This window comes from Epinephelus fuscoguttatus, linkage group LG9, assembly GCF_011397635.1.
Source record: "Epinephelus fuscoguttatus linkage group LG9, E.fuscoguttatus.final_Chr_v1".
NCBI lineage: Eukaryota > Metazoa > Chordata > Actinopteri > Perciformes > Serranidae > Epinephelus > Epinephelus fuscoguttatus.
This window is the reverse complement of record NC_064760.1, coordinates 14102373-14123557: the sequence shown is the minus strand read 5'-3', so window position 1 is coordinate 14123557 and position 21185 is coordinate 14102373. Positions and strand designations below refer to the sequence as shown.

The window sequence follows — 21185 nt, the reverse complement described above, 5'->3', positions numbered from 1 at the left end:
ACGTCTATAATAAAGGGCAAAGCAAAGACTTTAAAGAAAGAAAGTGTCTACGCTATTATCCTAACTGCAACCACTGCATTATTAATCGCTTTATGTTGTCTTGCTGTGGTTGTTAGCCTCGGTTGCTAGCAGTTAGCTAAGTTAGCTACATTAGCGTCGGTCGCCATGGTGACTGTCAAGACAGAGCAGCGTCCGGATGAGCAGTGTAAACAGCAGAATACTAACCAACCCTCCGTGCAACTGACATTAACACACTGTCTGTGTTGAATTCAGACTTTGCAGGTCTATTCACAGTTAATATTGTGAGTGTAAGTTGTCTCTGTGTCCGTGCTGGTCTCACCTTCCCACACGCACCGTCTCCAATCACTACAATTTTAAGCTGCCTGTCCTGGGTGTCCTCCTCCGAGTCCGACATGACGCTGAAATGTGCTCCGACTGTGTCAGCGTGGAAAACCGAACCAAAACCACCGGGATAATAGTCACAGGCCGGCTGACACTGTCTATCAGGCTAATCACAGATGGATTAAACGAGTGTTGAGTGGGCAAGCAGACGCCATTTTGACTCTACTAACACAACACTGCTGCTCTGCTCGGCATGATCCACTCTTACCGTGCTGCCTCAACGTACACTGATTTACGGTTAAAACGGGAGGACACAGATACCAGGAAAACGAACCGGAGGCTACAATATAGCGTTTCAGTTAGTAAATATTGTCAGTGTCGCCACGAAGCTGTTTGTCGCCAGGGGAAACGACCAGAACCGGAAACCCAGTCGCCAGCGGTGTGGTTGCGTCCTGTGTGTGACGCGTTGCTGTTGCCTTGGTAACACAGGTCAAAGTGTGAGCATTAAAACGTGAGAAGCACAACAAAAAGTGGTTTAAAGTAACTATTTACTAAATTACTAGACCTAAAAGTACAACTTGAGATTCTTTACTTTATATTTTCAATTTTCAGCTACTTTTTTTATTTCAATAACTGTGCTTACTTCGAATATTCTGAGTTTAAACAGCTTATTAAATACAATGAACTGCCAAACAGCATATCAAGACATTAAAAGCTCCACCTCGACCTCACACAATATTAAAATGCTGCTTAAACCTTCATGCATCAGTAATAATATCCAACAATAAATAGAGTTAATATGTAAGTACGAAAACGCATTGCATTTTTATACACTACTGTGGCATTGCTACTTTTACTTGAGTAAAGGATCTACATATTTCCACTACATGTGGCTTATTCAAGATTTAAAATAATAATTATTTAATCTGTCCATCTCTCACTTTCTCACACGCATACACACACCCTCTTACACATGGTGCCCCTGTATTTAAACATATGTACATAATATGTTTAGTCCATCATCTGGAATTTTCATTTACTTTAGCAGCAATACAGTTCTTCCACAAATAGACTTGTAGACATAAATCTGTTTTAAAAAATGTGATTTTAATTATATATTTATACTACATGCTACTGTATAATATCAAGTATATCTATATGGAAACCCTTTTGGACCACATTATGCATCTGTAATATGACAGATTTTTGGGCCTAATGTACATCTAACACCAAGTTTCATTATGCTTTACTTTACTGTTTAAGTTGTCATCTTATTGGCTGTCTGTCAACACACTCACACACACATACATAACATGTACACATACACACACACAGGTGCACTATAGGTCATGTCAAACTGAATCAAAATTATGATAACCATGATTTAGATTCCCCTGAATAAAAGCAGATCTGAAGTCTGAAGAGGGCCAACAAACATTTAAGGATTTTTTTGCCCTTAAATCATTACAGACTCTGTGTACTAGTCGACCATTCAAAGGTTAATGTTATTCCTGAGGCATCCTAATCATGGATAGACAGACACATTTCATTTTTCCACTGCTAAATTCACAGCTGAACAGCCTCCCAGTTTACCACAGTGTCGAAGAATATCTTACCAGCTGTGTAACGTGATTGCTCTAAATGACACGCTGATGTATTTACCAAATGAAGTATGACTATTATTGGCAAAGTTAAACTCCAGTCTTGGACCAAATGCCAAAGCAGAATATTTTGACAGAATTATTTTTGTCACATTTCTTTCTAGTGTATTTGTAAATGATTCACAATTAGCTCAAGAATCAGTGCTTAATTTAACATAAACAAAATGTAGGTTAAAGAGTCATTATTTAAGATTTCATCAGTTTTTGCAGAAACTGTTGCAAAGCAGAAACATACCTCTTCTGTTTTTTTAAATTATGGCACATATTTTTTGGAGTGCAGAAGATTTAATATACCCTGCACCAAAATAGACACCCAAACTATTCAGTTAAGTAAAATAGGGAATAAAATATTTCATTCTTAATTACAAGAATAAGCCTTTGTGTCAGTGACCTTTAAATTTAGCCTATAATAAATATTAATCTGTCAAAAAGGAGGGTCAGGACACAAAGTTTTTTTTTTTGTTTCCTGTAATTTTACTTTCAAAAGTTATTATTAACAGCCTGTAGAAAGTATTTCCAAGAAGAACATCTCACTATACAACTTTTTCTCGACTGTGTGAGCTGTAGCTGAAGTTTGATGTCCGCCAAGATCCATTTACTGTGTGCTCACACACACACACACACACACACACACACACACACACACACACACACAAAATAAAATGTTTCTTATATTTTAACCCATGCCACTAAATGCCCCAAAGTCCACCTCTCCCAGGGGAACATGTTCAGTGATAATGATTTATACCTTGTCTCTAATTTACGTCCTCTTGTTAAATGTTTTGTAATTTCTCTGTAAAACGTGAGCTGCGGTGTTTTAAAGCTAAAGGTTGAATCACGGTCCTCGTCTTTCACACTTTGCTTTTCACAGCCGGAGGATGGATGTCGCTGCAACATGAGGGATGGAGAGGAATTCACACCTGGGCCACTTTGAAGCAGGTGGCAGTGACTGTCAGGTCAGTGTAACTCCAACAGGCTCATGAGGGTGTGAGTGACAGCAGCCCCAGCCGGACAGAAAGCTTGGAGAGACATTAAGACTAATTGTTTTTAAAAGAGTTTTCAGGCAGAGGCGATCAAGTCGAAGAGAGACACAGTTTGGAAAAGTCTGTCAGTGACTTCTTTGCATTTCGCTTGTTCAGTGTAACCTAATCGCCTAAATGGAGAAAGCATTTGATCTCCCCAGGAACACGGAATTAGAAAGTCATATATTGGGCCAAATGGATTAAACACACATTAATAAATTCACAAGGAAGAAGGTGTCGGACCTTTTACCTTATCGTAATTAACTGCACTATATATATAGCTTAACTGTTTCACGAAAGCACACCAAAACTGAGAAAATACAAAAATCGTATTTTGATTTTCTCATTATTTTTATGGTAAAATTATCAGTATTAGACACAATGATATTTTAAAAAAAACAATGTCGTCAAATAGAGTTTTTAATGGACCTGTGCGGGCTCTTCAGTTTACATGTAGGCTAGATGATGAAATATTGATGAATAAAACGGTTATGCAAATGAAAACCATATCAGAGTAAATGTGCTTAAAGATATTCGTATATTGTTGTGCAAAATAAACCATCTTTTTCAAACACACAAGCCGTGCAGAGACACACAAAAACCCGTGGGCACACCTTTTAGATATCCCTCTATTTCTGTTTTATAACTTTAAATGTTTTTGTTTGATTAGATGCTTTATCACACATGGTCATGTTGGTGACATTTTGCCCAAAGATATTTTATTATCTGCAGTAATAGAGAGAGAAATATTCTATTATTGATTTAGGCTACAAAAATAAATAATCTTAAAGTAAACGAACCTGTTATTAGTTGTTAAAATATTGTTAAAGACTGACAAATAATTTTAAAAAGACCTCGTGGTGTGATCGTGTCACTTGTTTACAGCCCAGGGCTATCTTAGTTAGTGTGAATCGTGAAATTAGGCGGATTATCTCAATTTTTTAAAAAATAAAGGCTATTAAAATCGACTGTTTTAGGAAATACGAATTAATGTTTTATCAAATTGATATTTTTTGCAGTGTGATTTGGTGCTAGATATCAGTGCATTTTATATTTCCATTAACCAACAATCATAAACCTACAAGGTTGCGTCTGTTAGTAGTCGCTCTGCCACAAAAGACGCAAATACATCCCATTATATAAAGGTGGAGGACCCCGGCTGTAAGCAGGGGCTGTATCCAGCACAGCTCACTGTTTAACGTGTGAAATAATGTCTATTAACTTCCAGTTTTCTATTATCAGTAACAACTGTGGAGACTCTCCAGCTTAAAATAATTACTGCGCAGTGAACGTGAAGAGAGAGCCGCTGATGTGTCAGCTTACGCAAATATGGATCAGTTTAAGATATAAAGGAAGAGCTCGTTGCGTAATGTGAACAGAGATAAAATAAAGAAAACATAAAGATGACGAAATTTCTGTTCAATCACAACTCCAAAAAGTTCAGAGTTTCCCAAAGTCCTTGCTTTGCTCCAAGTACAGAAAAGACTAAAATAGTATGAATATATTCTAAAAAAAAAAATGTTACTTCTTGTTGAGTAATAGAGACAAAAGTAGGTTACCTGTGCGTAAACGTGCGTTATTGGTTTCTGTAGGCCTATATATGGGGCAAATAAAATACACAAACTGGCGTAGTTACCCTTTAAATCATATTTTTTTCCTCTAGGAAAAACTCAACATATGGTTTCACAGCCTATTTGATTAATACAATAAATATCTTTTCCACGCACCGCACGTACCATAAGAACCAAAAAAAGGAAATAACGGGGAGACTGTGTGATGGGCTAAATGCACACCGATGGGGGTGTTTGCATTTCAACGATCGCAGGTTGAAAGGAACATCAGTCCTCTATATCAGATATCTCCACATGCAGGTATGAAAGGAAGTTATGTGGGACGGTCCACTCCTCAGTATCCTCTCTCTGTCCTTCAAGCCTCACAGCAGCCAATGACGAGCATCACTGCCACTGGAGATGGCCTCGGGTGGCTCATGTACCTGCATCAAGGAGATCAGATTTTAGGACATATTGGCGCCGTTCGCGAGGAGGAGTGTATATGGGGTTAAAGAAGATGGGACACGGATCAACCGCCACCCTACATATACCTGGGTGTTGGTGCGTATACGTGCGTAAAAGCGCACAGTCGTTGCGCAGCGTCAGGGCTGAAATACAGATGGTGCTCGTTATGTCCACATAAATTACACCTCATTTGGATCTTTGGTGCTTTCATTGTATCAGCTTGTAGATGTGACACCTGTGCTGCAACAATTCAGATTTTTTTTTGTATTTATGTCTCCAATTTCCCGCTTAATGCCTTTTTATATACTGCTGATATGCAGCATCCAGACTGTGTAGGAGTCCACAGGGGATGTGGGTATTCTTTAAGGCCAGAGATGGATGGCTGGTGCACGGCAGCTCCCTCCTGACCCCGACTTAACATACAGGCTGTTAGTGGAGACAGAAGAACACCTCCTCCCGTAATACTTCAATTCCACTATTAGGCCTAAAACTACAAAGACAAGCTTTAATAATTTTCCTTTTTGACATAAAGAAACTGTTTGCAATCTGCCAACTCTTCCCCTCTTTGGCTTAAAGTTAGGCGCAGTGCCATGGGCCTCCTTAACCCCGGAATACTCATCTCCTTGTGTTGACATGCAGCCCTAAAGGTAGCTGTCAGTTTGCCCTGTCCGGGAATCACAGAGCTATTCATCATTGTTTGACAGGTGTGTTTGGGAAGGAAGCCATGGTGGCCCAGATGACATCTACACGGTCTCATGGTATGGCGTGAACTCTGGTGAAGTTTAGGTCTTTGTGGGAAAAATGGATACGAGAATAATAGTCGTTTTACGCGCGAAAATGCGCAGGAAAAGAAAAGGAAAGGATGGATAAGCCTGTTTCTATCTATTGCATATTTGACCGTGCGAACAAAAACACCAAAAGTTGTCCTAAATCAGTTTACTAATGAAAAAACTATAATAATGAAGTCATTTTAGCTCTATATGTAGGTCGAATTTAATTAATTTAAACTTTAACATGCTCTTTGTTTAGAAAAAAGGAGCAAAAACATTGTTTTGTACAAGAAAGTGAAACTGTGTATTCTTTCCCAGTCACCGAGTTGTCAAATTAAAAAAGGAATTTATAAACCAGTGAACCCTTAACTTCCTTGTAAATTCTTATAATTATTGGTCATATCTGACGGTAAAAAAATCTCTGTGCCAACATAAAACCCTTTAAATAAAATTACATCCAAATGAAAGTAATGCCTGATATGTTTTTAATGTTTTTTCGATCTAAACAGTCATTTAACACAAATAACACATGTACATTTCAAATAGAAGTTTGGGTCTGTTTTATAGCCTGCTTCCTGCCACGAGATCACTTTCAGGCCAATAACACAAGAATCCGCCTCCTCTCAGTCTGACACTGTACATGCCCACACTATAATGCATTTTTACATTGAAGTAATGTAACGTATATAGCTCCAAAAAGTGCTGAAATATCTTACCTTTACAAACACAGCAAGAGAAAAATAAAAACACAACCTGTAACAGAGACAGTTAATATGAAATGTCAATGGAATATGCCTATTTTTCCAAATCACTGCAGAGGTAGGAAGGCGCATGTAAAATAGAAACCAACATAAGGTGACATTTTCAGTCTGTTTAGGCCGCCGGGTCCCAAAGCGGGGTCCGTGGGGCTTCAGAGGTCCTTGAGGGGCTCCCGAGCAAAGAGAGGAATACTTTACTGTTATTACTGTGTCACTCCTCAGAGGTTAACACACTGACATTTACTAAGGAGGTCCAGACTCCCCGCTCAGCTACACTTCAGAGAGGTGTGATTTTATAGCCTAAATCATGAGAAGTGTCTTCTTTATTATGGTTCCTGGAGACAGACTCTTATTAAATGAAAGAATTAGTCGTTTTTTGGTATTTGAGGATTTGATAAACGGTTTGGGGACCTCTGGTCTGGCCTGGACATCACGGTGAGGCAGATTAACAGTCCCCTCAGGTCTCATCCTCGTGTCAGAAAATAGAGTTAGTCTGATGTCCTTGGAGCAAAAATAATAAAACAAAAAAAGAATAAATACAGTCACCGAGTTCTCACTGATTCCCCGCACATGCAGACAGTGTCCATGCAGGGAGGCAGTAGGCGTAGGGGTAATAGTAGGACGGCTGCAGGGAGAGCAGCGGGGGCCGCAGGATCTCTCCTGGGCTGTACTGTCTCTGGTCGTCCCGCACCAAAACTTTCACCGCCACCTTCTTGGCCGCAGGGGTCGACGCCATCAGGTCGGCGGCCATCTGGCGGCGTTTCGTCTTGTACCGGCGGTTCTGGAACCAGATCTTGACCTGAGTCTCTGTGAGCTTCAGGGAGGCCGCCAGGTCCGCGCGCTCCGGCCCGGACAGGTACCGCTGGTGGTTGAAGCGACGCTCCAGCTCGAAGACCTGCGCGTGAGAGAAGGCGGCCCTGGAACGCTTCTTCCGCTGTTTGGGCTGGTCCAGGCTCTTCTCGTCCAGGGTGCTGGAGTCTGGGAGAAGGAGACACGGCAGATGCGTCATGCGAGTGAGTTCCGGGGTTTGTTTGTTATTTTGAATACAGCTGGAAGCACATCTGCTGATGTAAAGTGAGATTGGAGCCTGTTTTGGGATGTGAGTGATTTAAAGAAAATAAATTCAGCTCACTTCTAAAAGAAGTGTGTTTCAATTCATTTTATTGGCATGTGCTGGCATAGATTTACACAAGGTCACTGGATGCTGGAGTTTTCAAATCAAAGTTTAAAATGTTATCAGTCAGGCCTAAACATCACATCTAGTGCGCAGATGTTTATTTAGGACGAGTTGGAGTTATTTCTTTAAATAAGGCTTCAATTTCAGGCGTGTTTCTGGTAGCTTATAACTTTTGTCCAAAGATAAATCGTGCCAGAGCAGAATGAATTGACATTAAGCCCCAGTGACTCTATTTAATCAATAATAATTAGTGCTGTAGTGACAAGATTTGAGTATAAGCCAGAGTATCCGTTAATAATCGTGCGTAAAACCAGGACATTTCGTGCGTAAAAGTTGCAGAACGCGGATAGATTTTGCAAATAGGCCTGATATCCCACAATAACACAATCACAGCATTATGGTTCTGCAGAACTGCACCAACAAGAGTGCCACAGTCTTTAAGTCATACTTGTTTGTTTAAAGGCCAGATCTTTTATTGAGTCGTTATATTAAAATCAGAGCAACGCCACACATTGTAAACAGCTGTGTCTCTCTGTCCCACTTACCCGCATTATTGGGCTCACTGTCACTCTTTGCGTTTTCCGCAGCTGCAGACTCGTGGTCCGTCTCCTCTTGCAAGCTTTCTTCCGGCACATCCGACGCAGGGTCTCCGTCTTTCTCCGACTTGCACGCGGCCGCATTCTTGCTGTCGTTGTCATCGCTGAGCCCCGAGTCCGAGTCGTAGCTTTTCTGGTCCGTCGGCTCACAAGCCTCCCCATCATCTCTCCGAGAACCGCCGTTCATCTCCCCAAATATTTTCCAGCACGCCGTCTTGGAGAAGCACATGTCCAAATCTGGCAAGTGTCGGCTGTCGTCCTTTTTGTTCAGGATGGCTTGGATTGAGAAAGGCATCAGCGAGTTGCCACGAACGGCCATTTTCCAAAAGTTTGCTCGGTTCTTCGAGTTGAGTAATTAAAACCGGCCCGGATAGAGGAGTAAATGTCAGTTCATCCACATTTTAGGCTACTCCCTCCGTGGAAGCACTGCTGTGGCTTAACTTTGTCCCTCCAGTGTTGGTTCCTGGTCGCATCCCCGCGGGAGAAGCCGTGGAAAGTTTCTGCTACATCCGCAGGCACGATGCTGCTCCTCCGCATAGCTCTGCCATCAGCCCGGGCTCGTTCCAGTCTCCGGCCCTTTTCACCCAATTTTTTTTACCATCCACCCTCACCTGTGACTGACAGGCACTGCTCGTCGCCTCCTATTGGCTCAAAGAGGAGGAATGCCGTTTCCCGATTGGCCACTGTAAACTACGTCATGCTGCTTTCAATCGGCTGGGAAAAAGTTAAAGAAATGTTTGGTTGAAGTTTTTCATCGGAGGCTGAACTGACATGCAGGCTGCAACCACACAAATTATTTCAACTGGAAGTTCTCCCAAAAACAGGGGAGCAGGCTGTATCTCTGCACGGCCTGTGATAAGAAAATTACATATTGATTTTGATTAATGATTTAGGATGAAGTTGGCTGAGGTGCAGAATGTTCTGTGCTGCTAATGTTTAAAGTTTGTGCAGTCAGAAAAGGAGAGGAGCCGTGCGTAAAAGTTCGAGATCATAAGGAAACTCATCGTGGTTGCAACACAAGTAGAAAATAAAACGTGAAAGTCGTGTCTCCCATTTTTCCTGCGTCGCTTAAATGCAGCACCAGGACAATAAATTCGTAGGATATGTCATCTTTTTTTTTTTTTTTTAACTTAACCCCTTCATCATCCAAACAGGTCTGTCGGGAGTCCGGTGCGTAACGCGTAATGGGACGGTTTTTATCCTTGCTGACATTTTGGCCACCGACCAATGTATGTCAGGTTGATACCGCTTCACGCTGTCTACGATTTTAAGGCCTAGTAACAGAAGTGCTCATTTTTGTCACGTCCCTGGCAGCCTGCATCATGGATCGCCATGACCAGGTAGGCCTCAGCTTGTGCGCAAACCAAATTCTTGCATTTCATAAATATAAGTTAAAAAAAACAGGCAACTTGACCTCCTGCTGACTTCATAAATGGTGTGAAACCGTCTCATTAAACAAGGCAAAAATATCTGATCATAGGTTACAAGTTAGACTATTTACATTTTCGTTTCAGCAGCAGCCAGCTTTGCATCAACCCTTCAAATGTGACGCACATGAAACAACTGAAAGGATCTCGTTTTACTATCAGAATATTTGTCTCCTTCAAAAATGGTTTTATATATAAGAATTAATTCTCAGACTTCATTTTAAGGAAAGCTTGTTTGTTTTCTGTCACCTGATGTTGACCGTCTGATTACGAAATATCTCCAGACGTCTTAACAATGGCGAACATGACTATTAGTAAGAAACCTTTTGCGTTTTTATTCCACATGCAGTGAGGAGGCAGGTCTCTCCTTTGGGGGTTTAAGCGGACAAACATCTGTCGCTGCAGATCCGGATCGTGACCTCTGCAGTTTTTCACGTCGCCTCTGTACAGACACTTCTCACAGCTTCTCTGCTGTTTTTATTCACCAACCCAAAACGATTCAAATTCTGCTTTAGATTATATTTTGGTAAATAACATAATAATAGTCTTTACTCGGCCAAACGCGCAAGAGAAGATATTTTATTAAGTCGATATAACGCAGCTATTAGGCTATTTAATTAATAAACACTTCTGACATGCTTAGCCTTTAATCAAAAAACGGGCGTGGAAACCTTGCACACACCCATATTATACCATTATCATTCATTATATTATATCATTATGTGATTTATTATAAATTTGTATTTATTTATTCTCTATGATTTAGTGCTTCCGTGGCATTGAGCCACCTGGTTAATCAGTCTGTATTAATTACAATAATACTAAAAATAATGATAACACATTTAAACAGCTTCAGAAAATGACCCTGAAATCTTCAGATTGTTAATGATCTAATGACTGATTATGAAAAAAGTGAAACTGATGAGGCTGTTAGTCTGTAATAAATACTATGGATTAAAGTGACCTGATGACTTCAGTGCTGCATCGATGAAAGTTTAAGTGTCGTTTAATAAAACGAGGCATTATATAAGTAATTAACAACATTATTCAAATGTAATAATTATGACAACATTAAGTTTAATGATTAAATGATAATAATAATATGTTCGCTACTTAATTTCTTTCACTAAAATTGTAACAGCTGATTTGAAAGAACAAAAATAAAATGTCAAATCGAAATCTAAAGAAAAGCACCGTCGGTGCAGAGGATGAGTGAAGACGCAGTCAGCAGATCAGCTGCTGAGAAAAGTTTAACAGATTTTTATTTTGTTGTTTTTGCTCAGTTTAATTTGCATCAGTTCTTTTGGGTCTTATTGTATTTCCTGCACATGAGCCGTCTGCGCGTAAACCAACAAAGTGAGCGCGTAACAGCTGATATTAAGACACAAACGACTCTGAATTTCAACTTCAAGTAATTTAAAATGATATATTTTGCAATCCGTGAAGCTTTGTCATTGTTGCTTATTTCCCGAGGCCTTCCTGCGCCGTTTGATAATAAAACTCTATGAAAACCCGGATTTAATCATCCTGTGTTTTAAATATTGAGCCGTAAAATAAATGAATAATTTCTCTCCTCCATGCCACTTAATTTGTGACATTTACACCTGTACAAACGCGCCATGTATTCATCACTGAGCTCATCAGCATGTTAGTCAGAATCCCCTCAACATTATAAGAATAATAAATAAGATAAATACAAACTGGCTTCAGGTTTTAATCGTGATAATATTAATCTACCCTCAGTGCTGCTGTCACCTTGTGCAGACCAGTTGCATGCATATATTATACCATCTAGTGGCCACTGAAAATACCTCCTCATTTGACTTCCTGACATCTTGTACCTCTGGGGTCAAAACACTCTGAACTTCACTCTGTGCAGAGGTACAAAAAGCATTCATATCCTTTATTAAAGTAAAAATACCAATGCCACACTGTGTAAATACTTTGTTACATTAAAAAAATACTTTAAAAAAGTATAATCAGGAAAATGTACTTGAAGTATTACAAGTAAAAGTACTTAATGCAAAAAAAAAAAAAATCCTTAAACATGAGAATCTGGAAACTTTTAATTTATATATTTATCTATTTTTTACATGAAAAATGACTGAAACGATCAAAGTAGTTCTTTCAATCAACTAATTGATTAATTAGCCAATCATTTCAGCTGCACTTGTAGGCCGCTATATTGTTGGGTACTTTAATTCATAATAAAATATCATATTTTATAAATTCCTCGTATGCTTGTTGTGCAAAAAATTCCTAATTAGTAAAGCTGTCAGATGAATGTAGTGAAGTTGAAAGTATTAGTGGCATTAAAAGAAAAAGCTCAAGTAAAGTACAAGTACCTCAAATTTAACTACAGTACTTGAGTGAATGTGCTTAATTATTCCACCACTGATAGCTTGCACTATTATTATTATTATTATTATTAGATATTAGGACATTATAGACATGATTAACTGCTGCAGACAGATGCTTCTTTTTAAAATATCTCCTGTGAATCACTTAAACACTCTAACTAGGTTTATCGTCCTGCTCTGTGAGAATGAATTGAATGAAATTATGTGGCATTGTCTCGGGGCTGGATGTGACCTCGGGGATGAAAGCCTGAATCACCGCAAGCAATGAAAACACAACTGGGAAAAGGGAAAAGCACAAACCGCTGACACCGTCTGGATATTTTCATACACCCTGCCTTTCAGAAACTGCTCCTTCCACCCAAGGCCAATACACAAGTGGTACATCACATAGTTTTTAAGTTCTCTTGTATTGCAGAGGGTGTTTCCCCCTCCTCCTCCTCTCTGTGTCCTTCATGTATTTATTTCATACTGTTGTCTTTTGTCCTCAAACCAGCCTCGCTGACCCGTACACACACACACAGTCTGCTTTACCCTGAGAAAAAAAAGTGGAAAATAAATAAAACTGTCTGCCAATTCTCCAACAAAGTGAGTCAGTGTGTGCCTATCAATGTGATGTCGAGCAGAGCTCCACGGGTTACTCTGTGTTTTGGTAACCACACTGCGACGAAGAGTAATAAGCAGTAAGTAGCTGTAAGTGGCAGGAAATGTAAACAGCAGCTTGGTTTTCATTCAGACAACTGCAGGGGCATTTAAAACAGATACGCCGCCGGTGTGATGTGATTCACACATAGAGGACAGAGAGGGTGATCATCTGAGCAACTGGACATGTGTTTATTTATCTGCAAGAGCATGTGAGGAAACTAATTACTGCTGTTGCTATGTAACAACTCTAAATATTGTAAATGAAACGGAACTTGTAGCCAATATTTCTCATATTTCCTGAGATTAGACGAGAATAATTGAGTGGATTATTCTACTGTGACATTGGCAACAACATGTACTTAAAGTATCAAAAGTATCTGACCCCTGTCAGTGTACCATACCATAAGCAGTGAGGGAGTTTCTAACACAGCATCACCTACTTCCAGGTGTATGGAGAAGAGAAGAAAGTCTTAAGTGGTTGAAACTCCTGCAACACTTTATCCTCTTTAGACCCTGCGACATCACAGTTTGGTTTTCCTGCACCTTATACTTCATTCTGCTTAATTTACACCTGTTGTCCTTGTTTGTGGACACTTTTATGCTCCGTCTACAGGTGACCCCAACACAAAAGTGGGCAAGGTTCAAATCCTGATCAAATTTTGTGGTTGAAACTAAATTAATTGTGCTAAATAACGTCTGTAGTTTGATATGGCAACAAATTTGACCAACTTTAGCGACAGCAGCAAGCTAAAATGCTGTTAATTAGGAGGTACTTGTTGGAAGACATTAGGACTAAATTATCGTCTTGTATGAGGACTTTTTGTTTTGTTTTGTTTTTGCACAACAGTGTTCAGATATTGAAATAATTAAAACAGTTTTAGAATTTATTATACACTTGTGACTATTAAAAATAAACCCATCCTCATGAGGACATCTTTTTTCCCCCAAAACTACTTCCTGTTCAATAACAGTGCTTAGTTATTAATACTTATCAGGTTCTACTGATCACAGATAGCTCAGAGAAATTAAAAATGCATACCAAACAAAAGCTGGGGTCTCAGGAGGTCAGAGCAACTTTACTGCAAGACTAACATGACTTGTTGTCTTCATGCAATTGCAGTAAAGTTGCTCTATATGCTGGAAGTGTTGCTGGAGTTTCGACCTCTTTAGTGTACTATTATATCACAGAGTTTTTAGTACTTTAATGTTGAAGTCGAGGTGGAGCTAATTTAGAATACTTCATAACAGTGTTATAGTGAAGACCTCCTAAGTATAGACCAATGACTGAGACCAGAGTGTAATCAAGACTGAGTCAAGACCAGGACCAGACCAGTGTGAGTCCCAAACCGTATGACACACAATAAAATGTTGACCATGCCAAGACAGATCCACATCGTCATAAAACACCCACAGACAACAAATTAGGATTTCTGTGTGTGTGTGTGTGTGTGTGTGTGTGTGTGTGTGTGTGTGTACCGTTGATCAAATAATCAAAAGGCATTGTAGAGGTGGATTTTATGTGTTAGAATTTTCATTTGTTTACTATGAACAAACAAACACTAAGGAGCTGGAATGTACTCAACCATCCATTTTCAACATTCTTTTATTTACACAGAGAATTTAGTGATGCCCCCGCAGTGTGATCTTTACCAGCTTTGAAATAAGATCCCAAATCCTCTTTGTGTGAGACCGAGAGGAGACTGAGTTTTTTAAAAGGAGGTCTTGAGACCGAGACCGATCTCGAGTGCTACAACACAGCTTCATAATATACTTTCAGTTTAATCTATAGTGATACGTATATTTTACAAACTTTTTTAATGTGTTTTTTTTTATCTGTAAAGCAGCCCCATCTATCAAATACATGTAGGGGAGTGTAAGTATGAAGTTGCATAAAATAGAAATACTCAAGTAAAGAACAAGTACCTCATAACTGTACTGAAGTACAGCATTTGACTTATTTTACCACTGCTGGAGACTTTGATTAATCAGAGTGATATAACATGTAGCATCCTGGATACTGTACTTTATTATTATTATTATTATTAGAGGAGGAGGAGGAGGAGTAATATCACTGCCTTTAAAGGTAGAAAATGGTCATTGAATTGCAGAAGAACCCAGATTTTTAGCCCTATGATCTGCCGGTAAATGTCAAATCATATTTTAAAAGATTAATTGAAATACAGCATATATATTAATAGAAATACACATAATGTGATGATTACCTTCATTATTTTTGCTGTTATTTTTCATTTAGTCTGTAAAAACATCAGAAAATAAAGGGAATAATTGGCCATTACATGATCAGAGCCTTTGAATGCTTTGTTTTGTCCACACAAGGTAAAAAATATTTTAATTTAGATGATACAAAATAGAGGAAAGCTGTAAATCATCACGTTTGAGCAGCTGTAACCTGTGATTTTTTTGTGTGTGTTTTTGCTTAAAAAATAACTTCAGTGATTGATAATTTATAAAAAATGATCAGGGACTAATCATTTATTGTTTCTGTACTGATGTTGTGCGAACAAAAAGTTAAAAACAAACATTAAAAGACACTTTTCTGTTTCTATAAAAGTCTTGTTTCCAGCCAGCATGAAGCTGAAGCTGGTCTGCTGCTGCTGGACAGGAGGTCTCCCTCTGCTGGTGAGGACAGAAACCTGCTGCCGACATGGAAAGATGAGATGATCACTACATAATAGCCGTGCCGGGAAAAGGTATATTTTCTCTTCTTTTTCTATCTACAATGACACGATTCCTTAATACCCCCAGACTCTTTGTCTGCTCCCCTCCAGTTGAACACTGGGGTGAAATTCCCACCACCTTTCCAGTAAAGAAATAAACTTTAATGGCATATTAGACTATTACGTTTGCCTCCACCCACCACCACCACCACATCTTTTTCCTGCCTCTTCTTGTAACTTTAATCTGGTGTTTTAAACAGAAATCACTCCTGATGCAGCAACGGGCCAGTTGCCGTGGTAACGTCTCTGTTTCCCCTCCTCTCTCCTGGGTGTGTTTATGACAGGTCTTGAGTTTTTTTCTTGCGTGCTGGTATGAAGGAGGCTCACAGCACGCCATACTAACCCCCCCCCTCTCTCATGTGCCAAATTGTGTTCAGATGGAGCAATACATGAGAGGGCACTGCCAAGAGTCATTTGCTGTAAATGCTCCCAAAATGCCCTCTAGATTTCTCACCAAATATCAGATCCACCATGATAGCACCCTTAATCAACCTCAACATTGGAAAGTGGAAGGAAGGGGAAGGGACGGGGGGGTTACTGCCAGCTTTAAGTATGCTTTTAGTCGCCTAAGTTACAATTGAACCCTCTTTCCCAAAGAAAAATTATCCTTGCATGCGATGGAGCACTAAATGGAAGAGCCCTTGGGACAGAACACTTAATACAGTAAATGGAAGCAAGAGACAAGCGGGGAGAAGTTCCTGCGTCTCTTGGAAGCTATTCAAAACATCTCAGCAATGGCTGCATTACTGCAGACATAGGAGCAGAAGTGGGGGGACAGCCCGCTGTTACAGTCCAATTAATGTGTGTAGATAGTGCAGACGTGATTTATAGTTTATTTTTCAGCTCTGCTGTGCTGACAAACGAGCTTCCAGCCGCCTCTGGCACGCAACAGATAATGCATGCAGCTCAAGCACATCATGAAAGGCTTCTGAGGTCCTGAAGGGCCTTTGGCTGCCTGCTCAGGTCTCTGTGACCGGCTCCTTTCTCCTGCACTCACGCCTAAATAAAGACGTCCTTCAAAAGCAGCGGACCCCTCTCAGTGGTTTCATGTCACATGTGAAAGACCACTTTTGAACATAGGAGTTGATGTAGTTATGAAAACTTCAAGGATCATTTAGAAATTCTTGAGATATTATGGGGCTTTTCTTTTGGTGAAGTGGGTGTCAGACTGCAGCTGCAGCGGACCAGCTCAAAGTTTTTGGATCTTTGCAGATGACAGATTTACCTCTCTGACAGGTGTTTGTAGTTTAGACGTACAGTAGGGCTGTTGTCTGTTAAACTATGGATTACTTTCTGTACAAGTCGATTAATCATTTAGCCTTATGAAAATTTAAAAATGATCCTTATGGTTTTCCACATGACCTCTTTGACAGTCCAAAACACAACGATAATACATTTTGACTGTTCTGTCAAAAGCAGAAAATGTTTGTCTTTTTACTTGATAAATGATGTTAACAATTATTCGATTAGCAAAATAGTTGTTGATTCACTTTGTCCGTTGACTAATCACTTAATCGACTAATCTTTTCAACACCATTCAATAGCATTTTTATTATCAATCACTTCACTGTGGTGTGCAGTCACAGGGCACTCATTGAAAACATAAATCATTATAAACTAGTTAGAAATATAAAGTTTCATATTTTAAAAAGTCTGTGTGATTTCCTGAAACAGCTGGTCACTGCAGTTTTTATCAAATCTTAGTCAAATAGAAGTGAATAGTGCATTTGTTGGGGACTATTTTAAGCTGCGGATTAGTACACATTTATGTGCACAGTGAATACAGCAGCAGGCTCAGTTTGAAAAAGATGATGTCACATACAAGCCCGGTCTCATTCGGTATCACAGAGTGACTGACGCATTCATATTGCTCAATTTATCCAACCATCAGTCTAAAACCCAAAGTTTTATATGACAAAGAAACACATCCCATCCTCACATTTTACACGCATCTGTGCAGTATTTTGGTACAGAGCAGGGATACTCAGCTTTGCTTGGGGGCCACTTTTGCAACATGACAGGAGGCCAGGGGCCAGTTGCAGTCCCCACATGTCCACAGGGGCATTCCTAGGATTTGAGGACATTTGGGGCTTAGCCCAGACTTCTGTCGGGGGTCTGGTTGATCCACCCTGGCACTCGTTTTGATAAACAAGTTCTATTTTGATGCTTTTTATGCACTCTGGCATCTTATGTAGAGACCTGAGACCCTGTGTCCTCATATGAGGACATCACGTTTTGTGTTTACTTGACCTTATACTTCATTCGACTTAACTTAGACCTGTTGTCCTCGTTCATGGACACTTTTTGTGCCATCTAGTGGTAGTAAGAGCACAATACACTAATCCATGTGAAAACAAAATGGCAGCCATCTCTGCCAAGTCAGTTTACAGCCGATCCCGACACAAAAGTGGACAAGGTCCAAAACCTGATCAAATTTTATGATTGAAACTTGTTTATTTATGATTAGTAGTGTTTGTAGTTTGTTATGGCAACAAATTTGAACAATTTTAGCAACAGTAACAAGCTAAGACTCTGTTAATTTATTGATTAGGAACTCGTTTGAAGACGTTGGGACTTAATTATCGTTGACAATGTTTAGTTTTTTATACTCATCAGGTCCTACTGATCCCAAATAGCTGGGAGAAATTAAAAGCATACCAAGCAAAACTTTGGGTGTGCTTCAGGTAGTCTCGCTCACCAGACCTTTCTCAAGAAAAGAAAGTTCTGGCTGCGCCGACTCTCACTTTGAGATTGGAGAAAAAAACGCCCCGGCTGCTTGTACTTCTTTCAACCAATCACAATCATTCTGGGCGGTGCCACAGCAACGGTGCACTTGCAAAAATATTGCCGGGGGGAAACAGGTTTTGGTGTAACACGCCCACAAAGATATCGCCTACAGGACGCGAACCATGGCAGAAAAATGGCTACATCCCCGCAAGATCAAACACCGCAAAAGTTAGTGAAGGACATGTTGAAAACGGTTGAAAATTGCTACACAACCGGAGGTGGTAGGGCGGGTGGCTCGTTCCGCCCAGTGAGAGGCTGATCTATGCAGCGAACTTCCACCCACTCAGACTAGGTGTCAGGAGGAGATTAAAAGTAGAGCTGCACAATTTATCAAAATATTATTGAAATGACAGTATGGCCAAGTACAATACCCAAATTGCAGGCACTGCAAGTTTTTTTGTTGAAAGTAAAATGTGTCACAGCAAACCATTATAAATGTATATATAAATCATATGTATCATACAAAGTATTGTGATGCTACTGAGGTACCCGACCTACAAATCATTTTCCAGATGTAAGGAAATATGGTTGTTTGGTACAGACCCAGCAAAAATCCCTTGATCATCATTTTCTAAAAAAATTCAGTTAAGATAAAATGCAAAAATCATCATTCCCAATTAAATTGTGACTCATACCACAATCACAGTAAAAACAGTGTTCTGTTTTTGTTTTTTGTTTTTTTTGGGGTTTTTTTTTTTTTTTTTTTTCAAAATTCAAATCGTGCAGCCATATTTTAAAGTCCCAAAAAAATCCCAATGTGAATCATTTTATTTTCCCTATAAATTAGAAAATAATTTAGGGGGCCACATGGCACTCTATTGGGGCCAGATTTGGCCCCTGGGCCATAAAATTAGTATCTCTGACTTAGAGCATCATGCTATTCTCGTGCTGTGTGTTTGGTGTATATGGATGTGTGTGTGTTACTGAGTGCTAACTGTAGTTTGATTGTACATGTATGGTGATAATTGTGCATGTGTCTGAAGATGCTACGTTTTTTGAATGCCAGAGACAAATTTCTCCTTAAGTAGACAATAAAGGAGAAGCTGGAACAAGTAAATATTTGGTATGATTGATCACTAAAACAGATTCCGATCAGTTTTCTGTCCATTTACTAGTAATTGCAGCTCTACACATGATAACTAAGGATGTTTTACTCTCTTTTAATGTTGCTTTAAATCATACACACTAAATGTTGTAGTGAAATACTCTCAGTGTTAAGAGAGCTTAAATGACCCACTTTGATAATGCATCAACTAGAAGAGAATAACCACAACTTTGTGACTGATGTGTGTTTTTGTGCTGCATTTTCTTTTGAAACAAACTACTACTAAGCTACTACTGCAACAGGTGACTGTAATTTTAAAAAGTAAATGGATATCAGCTGACATTTCAAACATCGCAGCAGAGAGCAGAATACAAGACATAAAATACAACAGCCCGCAAAGTATGTACGTAAAGCTACAAATCAAAGTTAAACATGTTCTTTTTAAAATTCTGTACCAGACCAAACACACGATGCATTTTAACTTCAAACAGTGCTGACATGCTGCAACTATTCAATTTGACTTCAAAACATTGGTCAGTAAACACACATTTAAGAAATAATCCTGCTCTCTGCTGTGTGTTTGTTGCAGCCTCAGACGCCAGAAGTCGATCCAAATCTCAACTCAACTGCAGAACTATTTCAATACTGCAAAAGAAAAAGCAAACCCTAAGACTCTAAGCCACCACCCCTCCCTGCTGCCTGTCGCTGGCTATTTCTATGACTCTCGTATGAAACACTTTTGACGTTAAACACCTGTTAACTTTTATGTCTTGTGAGAGGAGTGGCTGAATGGGGGAGCATTATGTTCAGCCCTGGCCAAATCCCCAGTAGAGGAAAGACCACTCCCAGTGCAGAGAGGCAGCGGCAGGAGTGAGTGAGCCCCCTTATCCCCACAGCCTGCGAGGATCCCCTCGGCAGTTACCTCGATTCCAGTTGACAGCTGTGTGAAACCACCATCTTTCCACAGCTCTCTGCTGGATAAACTGCAGCGCGACCCACCAGCAGACCTGCTTAAGAGGCAGAGTGAGGCGATGTGAGGAAGCTTATGTTGTTGGTGTCTTGTATCATAGTGTTTTTTCCCTGCACTTTTAGATGCTGAAGTGAGGCTGGTGCAGGGTGTCCTGCCAGAATCCACATGACCCGTACCACCCATTATGAAGAGTCCCAAACTGTGCTGTAATTATGAGGTACTTGTGCTTTAGTAATTCCATTTTATATGACTTTATACTTCTACTCTGCTGCAGTTTGGAGGCAAATATCGTGCTTTCTACACCTTTTTTTTATCCTAACTTACTGGTTACTTTGCAGATTTTATTTAATAATACAAAATTTAATCAACTAATATTATAGATTATGCTACCCAGCAATATATTAAAGGAATACTTCAACCCCAAAATGACCATTTGTATATCAATTACTCATCCAGTGTTATGTTGAATTCATGAAGAAAACCTTTTCTCACATGCCTCCACAGTGAACAAAGAATCCAAAAATGAGCGACTGTGCTTAACAACAGCAAAACTATATCAAAACATTGGTTTACAAACTCTCACACAACTCGTGCAGTACAATCGTACCAGTCGTATGCTCAGTACTTCCCAAACAGACAGGCCTTACTGTCTGAAGGAGCTGAATTAAAAGTGAAACTTGTCTCTGCTCTCTTCAAAACCAGACTCCATTGGCAAAAACAGTAATTTTACCTCCCTGAATTCGAGAGCTGCTGGTCTACCACTGCCTCGATTGGTAGTTTGTGTTATTGTGTGACTCTGGTGAGTCTGATCTAACCCTTCAAAACACCAAAAGGAGAATTTGTAAATAGATCTGTTGATATTGTTTTGCTGTTGT

General features: G+C 39.7%; 2 protein-coding genes and 1 long non-coding RNA gene across 8 annotated transcripts in view; 1 reads left to right on the top strand and 2 right to left on the bottom strand.

Moving 5' to 3' along the window:
• Positions 1–806, bottom strand: part of rab28 (RAB28, member RAS oncogene family) — a 43580-nt gene extending 42774 nt beyond the window's left edge. For both annotated transcript variants that reach the window (XM_049585352.1, XM_049585353.1), the window contains exon 1: positions 341–806. In XM_049585352.1, coding sequence (XP_049441309.1) covers positions 341–415 — 75 coding nt within the window. In that variant the 5' untranslated portion in view covers positions 416–806. The remainder of the gene's footprint in view (positions 1–340) is intronic.
• LOC125894145 (uncharacterized) overlaps positions 1–21185 on the top strand; it is a 50337-nt gene that overhangs the window by 13663 nt on the left and 15489 nt on the right. For 3 of the 4 annotated variants that reach the window (XR_007450039.1, XR_007450041.1, XR_007450040.1), the window contains exons 1-3: positions 9492–9681; positions 15343–15481; positions 20433–20527. This is a non-coding gene — a long non-coding RNA (uncharacterized LOC125894145). Of the gene's footprint in view, positions 1–2874; positions 2960–9491; positions 9682–15342; positions 15482–20432; positions 20528–21185 lie in introns of those variants that run through there. The other variant, XR_007450042.1, reaches the window with a different exon arrangement.
• nkx3-2 (NK3 homeobox 2) lies at positions 6290–8901 on the bottom strand. 2 transcript variants are annotated; one of them, XM_049585350.1, is made up of 2 exons: positions 8291–8901; positions 6290–7546 (listed from the first exon to the last, which is right to left on the bottom strand). In XM_049585350.1, exons 1-2 carry the CDS (start codon positions 8658–8660, stop codon positions 7122–7124), a joined length of 795 nt encoding a protein of 264 aa, XP_049441307.1. In that variant the 5' UTR covers positions 8661–8901; the 3' UTR covers positions 6290–7121. The 2 variants fall into 2 exon arrangements, with proteins under 2 accessions (XP_049441307.1, XP_049441308.1); XM_049585351.1 differs by having other exon boundaries at positions 6290–7655; positions 8291–8652.